The sequence below is a fragment of the Amborella trichopoda genome, chromosome 6 (assembly GCF_054954075.1).
Source record: "Amborella trichopoda isolate Santa Cruz 75 chromosome 6, AtrichopodaSantaCruz75HAP2 v2.0, whole genome shotgun sequence".
In the NCBI taxonomy this organism is placed as follows: Eukaryota; Viridiplantae; Streptophyta; class Magnoliopsida; order Amborellales; family Amborellaceae; genus Amborella; species Amborella trichopoda.
The window spans coordinates 39,205,355-39,219,442 of NC_142341.1; the positions used below are offsets into that span (position 1 = coordinate 39,205,355).

At 38.2% G+C, this 14,088-nt stretch overlaps 1 protein-coding gene across 4 annotated transcripts in view; it reads right to left on the bottom strand.

Moving 5' to 3' along the window:
- The window catches only part of B73 (molybdopterin biosynthesis CNX1 protein / molybdenum cofactor biosynthesis enzyme CNX1 (CNX1)), a 56,390-nt gene extending 45,843 nt beyond the window's left edge, over positions 1-10,547 (bottom strand). For 2 of the 4 annotated variants that reach the window (XR_016058457.1, XM_011626187.3), the window contains exons 1-2: positions 10,192-10,265; positions 9,628-9,849 (exon numbers count right to left, since the gene is read on the bottom strand). Coding sequence is in view for 2 of the 4 variants with exons in the window: in XM_011626187.3 (XP_011624489.2) it covers positions 9,628-9,828 (201 nt within the window). In the remaining 2 variants the exon portion in view is untranslated. Of the gene's footprint in view, positions 1-9,627; positions 9,850-10,191; positions 10,266-10,313 lie in introns of those variants that run through there. The other 2 variants (XR_016058458.1, XM_006847403.4) reach the window with 2 other exon arrangements.
- Between the last annotated feature and the right edge of the window lie 3,541 nt (positions 10,548-14,088).

Here is a 14,088-nt window from a genome sequence, read left to right on the forward strand (position 1 = left end):
AGGGATTCCCTGTTTCAGTTGACGACGCTCGTGGGGATCATCGAGCCTCCCAAAAATGATCTAAAGGAGATCAATGCTTGGGCCAAGAGAGCATCGTCCCAAACTGAAAGGCTCTACAAGGTTGGTGCATTACAGTAGCCCATTCTTTTCCCTCCCCACTCAAGAAAATGCCTTACAGGTGTTGAAATCATCCTGATCTCCACTTCATGGAGTCATCCTTCGTCTGCAACCTTGGCATCCATCATTAGGTGCCTCGAGAATCCATAAGACATGGATGTCCATGGCATCCTCCTCCATAAATGGAAGATCGAAGTCTTCAAAGAGATGGTAATAGTTGCAAGTTCTTAAAGGAGAATTGGAAGTTTATAGGGGTCCTGCCTCCAATTTCTAGCAGAGGTCCTCGATCCAGCCCTGATCCCAAATCTATTGGCCTAATTTTGCTCAATCAGAATTTCTGGTTGCATAGAACATCAAAAGGGTAGCAAGGTCCAAAGGTTGGAGTCATCAAATCAAGTATCAATAATGAGAGCAGATAAAGGGCAATTCAAAGCGATCAAAGGCAAGTAGGTAGTTGATCACTGGAAAGATCTCAAAACATGAAGAGCTCGCTCGAAATTCGAAACTCCAACAACTAGTGTTCGAAAATTCGCCTCCCGACTGCCTAGGCGAAAAAATTTAAAGAACGCCTAAGTGTTGTCTGGGCGGGGTCATTATGCGCCATGTCTTTGGGCGCCCGCCTAGACAGGCAACGTGCTGCATCAGCACTAATGTCTGGACGCCTGCTTAAGCGCCGCCCCTTGATGCTTTGCGGACGGGTGGAAGAAAAACCTCGGTGAGAGTCAGAAAATGTAATTTTTTCCCCCCCTTAAAAGGGGGGAAAAGGGTTTTGGGGGTATTCCAAACCCCCAAAACAAAAAACATAGCCTTTAGGGTGAGAAAAACCACTCTTTTGTGATTTATCGAAAGATTGATAAATTTTTTATTTTTTCGCTTTCTTCCCAAAATAAAGGCAATAGTTCGTGGGTGGATTTGGAGCTTCTAGGAGTTGACTTTGAGAACTTTTGACGACCCAATAGATGAGGTTTGCACCGACATCCATTTGATTTTAATATTTTTAAAGTATTATTATATTTGAAAGAGGGTTTTGATTTTATTTTGCTACAACATATTATGTTATGAATCATGTGTTTTTTCTTTTACTTTTTTTTTCCTTTTACTTTTTTTTCTTTGACAATGTATTTACATGTTTGTAGTTAAAAGATTGATTTTTTTGTGATTAATTGAATTTTTTCTCATTTGGACAATGAAATTGAGTATATATTTACATTTTTTTTATTTTCCCTTGCCGCCTTTGTGTATTGTTTCTAGTCTAGACTTCTAGTTTTCTACAATGACATTTGGGATTTCAAGCATTTTAATGTCTTACAAGTGACAATCTCTTTGAAACTCATATCATTTGTAAATTTGTTATGTGATTGCAGTGGTGTATTGTTATATTATGTTTTCGTTTATTTCACGATCACAAGGAGTTTGGGGCTCTAAAATTGCCCTAAGAACTCCCTAAGGCTTTATGCCCTAAGAACTACCCTGTTTTTTTTGTTTGAGGTGGGGGGTTCCAATTTTGGTGAGGGCACCCTGTCTCTAGGCAGGCGCCTCGGCAGCCAGGCACCCAAACTGCCTAGGCGACCGAATCTGCATTTTTTAACATTGCCAACAACATAACAAAAGATGAAGATGACTTGGAGAAAGGAGAGATATGTTGATCCAAAGAAAGGTCACTGCCTGTTTACTATGGGACACAAGCGCACACAAATATCTCCATCTCCCAAACATGCTTACCATCATCATTATGAATTCCCATACAGGTCATAACCCCAAAACTCGAAGCTTATCAAAATCCAATTTCCAATCAGATTCCTAACCACACAAGAGACCAATCCCCACCATTGAATTCCCAGACCTTGGACAAGTCAAATCTGCATGCGACTCACAACTGAAGGAAGACAGATTCCCTAGTCCCATCGATAATCCCCTTCCCGTGCTACCCTGCCAGTCACCACCTATGGATCACCGAAATTCAAATCCAAATTTCCACCACTCCTGCCCAATTTCAAACATTAGTAGCCCACCACAAATTCCAAGAAAGCCACCATCAAACACTACTCAGCCACCCCTAGCCCTGGGAGACACCTGATAATATAGAAGTTGATCCCCCTTCTATGACAAACTACATGCCGTCAGATGTAGGTTCATCCACATTAGAGGACCCAAGGGGGATTGAAAGGATAAATCAAACGTAAGGCAATATTTTCACATCCTAAGTGTCATGGGCGTTGTCTATGACATCCCCTCCAACGACATCAGCTTTGCTCTACGGAGTAATGCTAAAGGGAAAGGCGAGAGAGAACTCAAAGGCCGCTCTTAAATTATTGACTATGAGAACACAGAGGATCAATCCTCTAGACCTCCTACCCTGGCCTCTTCCTCTTCGTAAGAGAAAAAGCTTAGACGGCTGTAGGGACGTCTCCGGATCCCCTTGTCCACCTCCAAAATGAAAGTTTTGAAATGGAACAATTGGTTCTCAGCCACCTTATCAAAAAAGAAACATGCTAGAGCAGTGTTTTAAAATGCGGCTGCATCATGCGGGATGCGCGAGCATCCGCATTGCGAACTGGCGCATATGCGCTTTTGACAGATGCGACCGCATATGCGCTACATCAGGCCGCAACATGGCCGCATTGCGCCACATCTGTTTCCGCAGAAAATATTATCTATGGGGATGTTAAGGTGCATTTGTGATAAGAAATTGGGGATTTCAGAGGCCGTGAAGAAATCGAGCACTACTTCACAGAGTCGGTAACTTTTTATTCCTTCTTGTACAATAAAACTGTTATACTTATTTTTGGGGCAAGGTCTTCTTCCCAATCTTCTAGTAACAAGGATCCGGCTTGGAAATATGCTAAACTAAAAAATCTGAAAGATAGAAATTGTGTGATATGCTTGCTCTGTGGAAATATTATATGGGTGGTATTTTTCAACAAAAAGAGCATTTGGCTGGAATTTTTAGGAATGTAAGAGCATGCCCACAAGCTACAGATGATATAAAAAGGCTATTAGAGAATATTTTGATAGATTGAAAAAAGATAAAGAGAAAAAAAACAAGAAAAGAAAGGAATTACTTGATGATATGCAATTATTTGATAATGTTGATGATGATGATGATGATATGTTTGAAGTTGCTATGAGGCAAAGGGGTACACATACTCCAACCTCAAGAAAGAGGGTTATAAATATTGGTGGTAGTGCTGAGAGAAGAACACCTCTCTCTAAGGGGCCAATGGATTCTTTTTTCACCCCTATCCCCGAAATTGTGGTTCAGGAGAGAAACAAAAAAACATAACAACCCACAATTCACAATAAATATAAGAAAGAACAAAGGAAGTCGGTATGTAAGTGGATTGCAAAGTGGATTTACATGGCTGGTATTCCTTTCAATACTACAACTCTGGATAGTTTTGCAAGTATGGTCCAAGCAATTGGGCAATATGGCCCAGAACTTATTCCTCCTTTACTACATGAGGTTAGGGAGCCATTGTTGAAGAATGTTGTATTTGATGTGAATAAAATTTTGATTTCTTAGAGAGGGGTGGGAGAAATATGAGGCCACTATTATGTGTGATGGTTGGTCCAATGGGAAATCAAAGGCATTCATTAATTTTTTGGTTAACCGGCCAACAGGTACTTTTTTTGTTAAGTCTATTGATGCATCAGACAAGTCACATGATGATACAAACTTATGTGGCTTGATGGATGAGATTGTCGATTTTGTTGGGGAGTAAAATGTGATACAAATTATCACTGACAATGGTGCCAACTATGCTGCAGCTGGGAATTTCTTGACTTTGAAAAGGAAGCATATGTTTTGGACTCCTTGTGCAGCTCACTGTGTTAATCTTATGCTTAGGAAATCGGTACAACATCTTTATTTAGTGGGGTGATTTCAAGAGCTGTGTTTGTTGTTGGATTTATTTACAATCACACCATAGTCCTAAGCATGATGAGGTCTTTTACAAAGAAGAGAGAATTAGTGAGACTGGGTATCACTAGATTTGCCACATCATTTCTCACTCTTTGGAGCCTAGCCAAGCAAAACAGTGCCTTGAGGACCATGTTTGCTTCAAAGCAATGGAGTCAAAGCAAATGGTCAAAGCATAAAGATGGGAGAAAGATTGAAAAAATTATTCTGAATACATCTTTTTAGAGTCAAATAATTATTGCATTGGAGGTGACTCGCCCTTTAGTGAGAGTGCTTCGACTGGTTGATGGTGATGCAAAGCCCACCATGGGCTACATACATGAGGCAATGATTAGGGCAAGAACTAAAATACAAGATGGTTTAAAGGATGATAAAAATATGCGCAAGGCTATACTTGAAATTATTGATAGGAGATGGGATACCCAGCTTCACAGGCACGTCCATTCAGTCGGTTATTTTCTAAACTCATCTCTTCACTACAAGCACCCATCTATTGAGTCAAATCGTGTAATAAATGGTGGGTTCTTAGATGTGCTGGAGAGGTTGGTGCCAGACAAAGATATCCAAGATGAGATCCAAAGCCATGAATTGATTAAGTTCAAGTTAGCCTTGGGAAACTTTGGGAGAGATATTGCCACTCAAAATAAGGACACTACAGATCCAGGTAAAGGCCAAAAGCCCAAAAATAATCTTACTTGTCTCTTACTTTATGTATAGTTCCATTATTTATTTTATACCCTTAATTTTTAACTATATTCTAAATTACAAAATATTATACAGCTGCATGGTGGGCATTATATGGAAGCGAGACACCAAATCTACAACATCTCGCTATTAGAGTGTTGAATCTTACATGTAGCTCATCTGGTTGTGAGTGCAATTGGAGTGCGTTTGAGCAAGTAAGTCCTTTACTCCTTATTCCTTAATCCTAATTTCTTGAATTTCAATTCTAATCTAAAATCTAATTTATCTGATTTCAAATTTCTACCACAGCTCCATACAAAAAAAGAAATAGGTTGGAGCAGAAAAAATTGAATGATTTGGTTTATGTGCGATATAACGTGCGACTTAAGGAGAGGTATGAAAATTGTACGAAGCTCAACCCTATTCAATTATATGAAGCCGATGGTGATTCCATAAGTGAGCGGACCATAGATCCAAGACAAGAGCGTGTGTTTGAGGGTGAGGATCTTACATGCCTTGATGTCGAGCTAGCAACAGGGGCTAATGAAGACGATCGACCTAACACTAAAGCACAAAGGAGTAAAGGAGCTACTAGGTCTAATCGCACTCGCACATTAGCTTCAGAGGTCGAGGAGGAAGCCAACTCAGAGGAGACCGATGAAGAAGAATACATTGAGGTCGTCGAGGATGATATTCATGCTGCACATGACGACTCTCAAGATGACTTGTCTGATTGATATTTGAAAAAATGAAGTTCAAATTTCAAAATTGACGCTCAAAATGGATGATTGTATTAAATTATTATTTATTAACTATTAACTCTTCTTGAGCTTGAATTTTGATTTGTATTTTGTAATATCATTATTTTGTGCTTATGGTTGTACTTGTGGTTGTTGATGGTTTTGCTTAATTATAGTTGTGCTTATGGTGCAAATTTGTGCTGATGGTTATTGATTGTTGAATGCTTTATGAAGCTGGTTTCAAGTTTCTAGTTTCTATCAGGGGATAGTGGATAACTGGATACATAATCTCCGACAGCTAATAATTTTGAAGTTAATCATTAAACTAAAATACCTACTATCACATATATCACCTTCATATTTTTTTCTATGCATTAACTTATTTTTTTAGATTTTTTAGAATTTTTTTACATTTATTGACTGCATCATCGCGATGCACCCGCATCCAGGCCGAATCGCCGCATCGGCCCCCCACCGCATCAGGGCCGCATCCCGTATTTTAAAACACTGTGCTAGAGTCTTCATGCAAGCTCTATCTCGAGATCCTTGTGCTCTTAGATTCTAAGTTAGGCACCCTTGACAATATACTCCAACAAGGTTGGGGTAGAACCGTAGAAGACCCTGGCAATGGGAAGGTCTTCATGCTGCTAGAGCCTCAGGCGGGATTTGGGTCTTAAGGAACCCCTTGTGCCTTGCGAAATTTTCAATCTACTTTTTGGTGTCGATGTTCTTTGGTCCATTAGAAACTTTTGATAGAATTTCACAATGGTACACGGACATAAGTCACAATTTGAGTTCAAAATGGTACACAAAACTAATAGTCACAATCTGAGGGACAAGTTTTAAGCAGAGATAAATGTTGTAGCTTCCGTCTCTCCAGGGCTATGGTATCCCAATTGAGATCTTCACGTCACTAATTACAACTAGAATGTTAGCATTTAAGATTTTTGCATTTAGAAGCAACCTTCTTGATGACTTGACCTACACTCAATGGTGCATCCTTCACCTGGTCAAATCATGTGGAAATCCCTACCTGGCTAAAACTACACCAATTCCTAATATGGCCAAAATGGGAAGAGAAGTTCTCAAGTGTTCACTGTAGATCTCGTTTAAAACTTACCTCATATCATACCCCCATTCGATTGAATATTGCCCTACACAATTTCAAAAACCTCTTAGATTTGAGATTGGTGTTTCAAAAAATGTCGTGCAGCCCCTAGGTGGTCAAGTAGGGGCGAGGGGGGGGGGGGGGTCTAGGCCGCCAATGCCTACACTAGGTCTTGGGTGGGTGCCTGGGGTCCTTAGGCCGACATCTAGGGATAGCTCGCCTAGTTGGTCCGCCCAGGTCCCCCCTAGCCCGCCTAGGCACTAAGCGAAATGCTTTTTGAAACTATGTTTCAGATGATGTGACTCGAGGACAAGGAGCTAGGCTTATCCCCCAGAAATGACCAACCTTCATGGATCAAAGCTGCTTTTTGGTTTTGTAAAAGGTGTGAACTTCTTAAATCCACAATATAAGGCTAGTATTGCCAACATTTTGGTGACTTTCAAGAAAACAGGAGGCTATCCTTTGTGAGGATATCATGAAGGAGTTGAGAGAACTTGTGCCTTGAGAAAGGGCAAGGAGGGCAAAGGCAAAGGTTGAGAGCCCCATAAAAAATGTGTCAATCACAGCATAAAAGGCTAACATGCCTATCCCACAAAAGATTCAAGCTTTACCATAGCCCATATTGAAATAAGGGGAATCTCAACCTATGTGTTAAGCCTAATGTTCTAAACCCAAACTCGCTACAGGAGAAAGGGGTTGCCCGAGGCTAATAGAATCTTGAGTGGCCTAGCTGAATCTTGACAGAGTTCCCTAAATTGACCACAAATGATCCCCAAAAAAGGGAAAAATTCAAATAATTTTTTTAATAAAAATAAAAAACACCAATACATAAATGAAAATATTTGAAAATTAAAATGTAAGAAACAATGATTCTACATGAAACAAATTTCATTTTGTATATAGGCATTTAGATTATTTCTATGCGCATGAAAACGAAAAAATTTTTCTAAAATGAAAATGAAAAAAAAAATCTTTCTAAAATTTTTTTTTAAAGAATGCAAAAAGAAAAAATATATATAATATTAACTAAGACATAACTACATTTGATAATATTTGTCAAATAAATTTTCGTTTAAATGAATTTAAAATGAAAAAATAAAACCCATTTTTGCTTAACAACATTTCAAATCCAATCCTCCAATTTTTTTACCCATTGTGAATCGATGCCTCTGATCTTCGTGAAAAGGTCCTCCAATATCCAAAATGAAAAGCCCTAAACTAGACTTCGGTTTAGACTCCAAATCTTAGTTGCTCTAGGCTCTTGAAGTTTTCGGCCAAATTGTATTTCGACATCCAAAAAACGTCACAAATCCAAGATTAAGTGTTTTTTCTGAAAACTAACCCTTGGATTTTATTTAAGCAACAGATAAGCTTATGGAAGAATTTTCAAGGCAAACAAGACTTGTGTTGAAAATATAGTAAGAAAACAACCCTAGCTTGAAAAAAAATCTCACAAATCTGATACTTTTAATTTTTATTTTTCGTCAAACGTGATGTTTGTAATCAAGAAAGGATCAAAAAGTACACCTAGGGGTGAAGTTTGAGAGCTATGAACTCATTGTGTCTCTGAAAAGCTCGCCACTCCAATAATTGGGTGGATGTTAGTACAATATTGTCCCAACAAGTTGGGGCCTTTTGGCCTCGGCAGGCTGCCAAGTCCAAGTTGGGATGGGCAAGATCTTGAACACTGGTTATGAGTGAACATGAGGAAAATACTAACCATTTATTTACTCATTGCGCAATTGGTGCCAAGGATTGCACTTTTCTAATGGGCAGACCCTTCTGAATGGGTTTGCATGTCACCCAAAATGCTCAACAAGAATTCTCATGCTATGTCTCTCCACCATACCATGTCGCCGAATAGTTCCTTTGGTGAGCTACCATGTTGGACACTATTGGGTCACTACAGCTAGACTACAGGTATTGTATCTTTGAAAGCAAAGAAAGGTAATTGGGACTCTAACGGACAAGATTAAGGGCTTATTTGGCAGAAACCATGAGGATTTATTTGGCTAGTCCTTGATAGATTTGCACCAAGGCCTCATCCAAGATGCATGACAAGCAGATACTTCAAGATTGAATATGAGATCGCTTTCACGTCCGGTGTCATCAAACTAAACTTAGACGGTTGCTCTCTTGAAACCTGGGAATGGCAGGGGTTCAATGGATCTCTAGAACCAATGTACCCCAATTTTGTAATGTCCTATTTGAGTCCCATTGGCACGACTAGCTCCACTGCGGCTCAAGCAGTGGCATTGTAGAAGGGCCTTAAATTGTTCGATTGCAGCTGAGGTTGAAGGGGTTCCAAATAGGTGGGCCTTAAAGGAGCACAGAAGCAATGGCACTATCGGAGGGCCTTAAATTGTTTGACCACAGTTCAGGTGGAAGGGGATCAAGGATGTTATTAGATGGGCGTAAGGAAGTGCCCCTATCCCTGGCAGATTCAGCAACTGTTTTGACAATTTTAGAGATTTCTAGCAACTCCTTCAATCATTTGTTTCACAGGACAAACGCAATTGCAGTTTCCTCTACAAAGGAAGGTGCTAGTGCCAATAGTTATGTTGTCATCAAGCCTCAGTCCTGAACAGGACGTTTATAAATGATTCTTTGGGTTCATTCTAAACATATATTGCTATGTTTAGTTGTGATACGTGGCGATGTAATTCCTTGTTCTTACTTATACAAAGTCACACTTTCTTTATTAAAAAAAAAAGTCTACTTATACATGGAAAATTCAAGTGGAAGAACTGAAAAAGGCAAGAGATAGACCCAAAAGGACGTAAGAGACAGTCCCAAAAGGACGTGGTTAGAAGTAATCCGCAAAAAAATGGGACTTATGGCTTCATTGAGGATATGGTGAGCAGGAGAACCAGGATTTAGCCGACCCCAATTAATTGGAAAAAGGCTAAAATGATGACGATGATACATGTAAAACTCAAGCAATAAACATTTCTCAAGCAATAAACATTTCTCAAGCAACAAACATTTCTCGAACAATAAGGATTTCTCTAACAAAAAGTGGTTAACATAGAGAAGAGCTAAAAGAAGAAAGAGGTTACTTTGATAGATGCACGAAATGGAGGCAATGGGTCAGGAGCCTTAATATCTTCTGCCAAAATCAATCCAAGTGCTTCTGGCAATGGCACTGTGATGGGTTCCAAGCCCTGGGCTCTGCTGAGCACAATGTGGGTGGCATCCTCAATTGAGAGCATTGTTGGAGGCGCGCACATGGAACTCATAGAGGTGGGCTCACTTCTCATACTCAAATTAATGCATTAGAACTGCATAGACAAGAGGCAATAAAAAATTTCATATACCGAAGAGTAAATGGGGGGTCGTGATCAAATTGAAAAGCCAATATAGTAGCCAATTGAAATGATCATCTCACATATCAACAACCCAAAGGAGTCATTAGATTTTCTTTTCTTTTCGTTTTTTTTCATGTCAAAAATCATATGTATTACAATTGCATAGCGAAGACAATAAAAAAACGACATAAAATTAGGGTGAAGACGATACCAAGCAAATATAACAGCACTAGAAAACAAATTTCTCACAGTTTCAATCAAGAATACGAAGATAACAGATTACGACTGATTAGAGAGAGAGAGAGAGAAACTTACCCAACAAACTAGAGAGAAAGATGAAACTTTTACTAATTGATTTGCAGAGTAATCGATTTGCAGAGAATCAGAACATGGAGGGAGAGAGAGAGAGAGAGAGAGAGAGAGAGGACAAGAAATACCCTAAGTCAAAGACCAACAAAGCCTCTGTTTCAGCCGCAAGGGAGGAGAAAGTCATAAACTCATCCAGGGGTATTTACGGGAGTAGTGTTATGTATATATAGTTGGGAAACTAACCAAATATGCACCATTTAAAAGCCTTTTAATAGGAAATATTTTTTACACTAGAAAGTGTGCTCCTACTGGAGCTTTGAGAACGTGCATGCAGTATTCGCAAAATCAAACCGAAATGATTAACTGAAAAATTGGTATGGAAGCGATTTAATCGGCTTAACCGATAAACCGGCCGATGCAACCGTTCTAGCCAAGCAAATTCCAAACGATCAAAAAAGTGTTGAAAAAAATTAAAAGATACAAAAACAAATACTAAAAATATGAAAAACATATAAAAATTTTGATTACAATAAAATACACTCAAGTGAAGTTGAAAATTTTCTGAAAAAGATAGAAAAATATAACAGTGAGTAAAATAAAGAATATTAAAATAGTGTTAAAAAAATCGATTTGACCAATTTTTTTTAAAAAAAAAAATGAAGAAAGCATTATGTTATATATAATGTAGGCCCTTATTTTATCTAAACAGAAGATGAAAAGCTAAATAGAAGATGGCATATTGGTTATTGGGTCATTAATAAAAAGACGGCCTCAATGGAGGTTCCAAGTTCGATTCCTTTGGGCTTTTTTGAACAAACAAAATGAATTCTTAAAACAAAAAATGCTGGCGGGTGGGATTTGAACAAAAATTCATATAAAAGGGCTGGCGCCAGGATTCAAACAAAAATTCATAAAAAAGTCAAAGTGTCAACGCTAACTAATAAATCATTCGAATGTATTGAATATATATTTGAAGTAGTATTCTATCTAAAGTTTAAAATACCACCAAAACCGGAACTGGCAGCTGGTAAGTTAGCATTACATTGACTGGTTTTTTCAACACTGGGTGCATATAAAAGGTTAAGGTTATTAATATATGGTATTCATAGAAATATTATGAAAAATAATAAAGAAAATTACGTACGGGCAATGTTGGGGACATCCCAGCATGGGAACATAGTGTTTTCAAATTACGAGGAGCACCCCCTCCAGCTTTTGTTTCTTTCCAGTTTACCCCCTATCTGGTAAACCGAACATTGGACATGTATTTTTGTGCATTTAAATGGAAAGAACATGTCCAATGTTCAAAACACCAGACAGGTCTTTAAGTTTTTCAAAAATTTTAAAGTTTGATGTCTGGTTTTATAAATACTGGACATAATCGTTTTAACTTACAAAATTAAAACCTATGTTCGGTATTCAATATACCAGACAGTTATTGGGTCTTTTTAAGCGAAAAGAGCCCCCATTTCACTCTGCTCTATTTGTTCTGTAGTGAAGCTTGCTCTGTAGTTATGCCCAAGCCCAAGTCAAGCACTTATCTCAATCTGTGTTTTCTGAATCCAAGCCCTCTATGGGACATTCAAGCAAGCTTCTCAAACCACAACCGGATCAGGTATGTTTCAGGAAACTGTTTTTTTTTTTGGTAAATGAGATTTAGGGGATTAGGGTTTTGGGGATAAAATAACCCCAAAATTTGTAAATGGTGGATTAGGGTTTTTGGTTCAGTTATGAATGTCCATTTTCCTATTTGATTGTGATTGAAAATATGCATTATTAGGTCTTGTTGAATATTCAATTGAATCGATAATGAATGTTTATTGTTTATTGATTGATAAAAATAAAAAAGGATCAAGAATGCCTTAAATATAGAGCTGGGTTCCCTTATTTTAAATATATTATTTTATCAAATAATGAACTCAATCTTAGGGTTTACTGGATTTTTATTGATTGAATGTAGTGGCATAGCTTCAGTCATGGCATATTATTTTACTTTATTAATAAAAAATATTTTATGCTCATGCATCGGTGCAGTGTTGGTCATAAAAAAACAACCCAATACTGAAGGGTTTTTTACTTTATCTGGAAGATTAAGGTTATGCAATCTTGTAGGAAAAAACCCCAAATCTAGATTTTAGTTAATTTCCATTCGATCTCACTTATGTTATAGCATATGATGTACAAATTTTTGTTTTATGATTATGCTAGATCTATTTTATTTTTGCTAATTATATTTTTTGGTTTTGCTGGAGCTTATGAAGTAAGAAATCTATACCAATTATGTGGACCTTATAATATTAATTCTACTTACCAGATTCATTCATGGCCACTGGTGGAGTTAGATTATTGGTTCACCATGGTGCTTATTTTGAACGTAACAAGTATGACTGACGGACAATTTATGTAGATGGTAACTTAAAAGCTACAGTATATAAGGGGGGCGACTCACTACAGTAATTAAAGACTCATATCGGGTCTATATTGAGCTCTGACCCAAACAGTTTGAAACTTATGTATGAAGAAAAAGAGCACTTAGTTGATTTAATAGATCATGGGGATGTATCGTGTATGCTGATTGTGGCCTCCAATATATTCCTATATATTGCAAACTAGCCATCGCAACCAAATCTAGTGGAGCAACAACCCTTTGTTCATACATCTGCTCCATCAACAAGAGATAGGTATGTGTGACGAAAGACCTTCAATATTTATATTTCAATGAAATCGCATTATATTTGAAATACATGTGGATAGATACCTACTAAATACTTGAAATTTTTTGTCACATCTACCCTTTTGTACAAGTGAATGTCGCTACAACGAGTAACACAGCGGCAGTGCTGGGGTCAGAACCCGAGGGTGAGCATGTGATGGAACGTGATGTAGACAACATGACGCCCTTAAATCGCCCTTAAATCACCCTATTCATATCAACACGTCCACGAGTTAACCTAGTTGGGAGATTGGATTTCGAGACTGTTGTGGATTGACGCAATCACTTAGTTGATTACGCAATATATCATAATTTTGTAATGAAGTACCATAGAAAATGATCAAGAAAAAATGCATGGATATTGTAAAGGAGCACTGGATTGCAGTTGACACGTGTGGTGCTCTAGAGTCATATAGTTGAAATTCTTCAAGGTGAGATAATTTATAAATGAGCACACGTGCAGAGGACCAATAGACTGGGCGCATTAGTCATTTGCAAGAAGCCAATGGGTTGCAAAAAAGATTAAACATCGACTAAACGACCAGATGACACTCAAACCTAAAGATATTGCAAATGACGTTCAACAGGATGGGGTCCAATTATCATACATGCAAGCTTGGCATGGCAAAGAAGTTGCAAGGGCAATGATCCTAGGCTCAGAAGTGCAGTCATATATTGAACTACCTCTCTATCTTGAGAAACTAAATGTCGCTAACTCTGGAACTATATCAGTCGTACAAACCGATGAGGATAGGATATTTGATCATCTATTTCTTACCTTTTGTCCATGCCTTAATGGATTTCTTCATGGTTGTAGGCCATTGTTACGGTTAGATGGGACATTCTTGAAGGGAACATATCTGAAGATCCTATTGGCTACAATAGCCATAGATGATCATGGTGGCACATTTGTTGTTGCGATTGCAATGGTAGAGAATGAGCACATTGAAAATTGGATATGGTTCTTAGAGAGATTGAATTGGGCGTTTCTTCAGGAAGTAATAAACTTACTACGTCTAACAATTCTCTATGACCGTCAGAAGGGATTGCAAACTGCAATTAGGACGGCATTCCCGAGATCATATCCAGGTCATGGCATGCACCATCTTGTAGACAATTTCAAGAGGAAATGGAAGAGCAAAGTACTCCTAAAGAAGTGGTGGCTGCACGCCCATTATCTATTGAAAGGT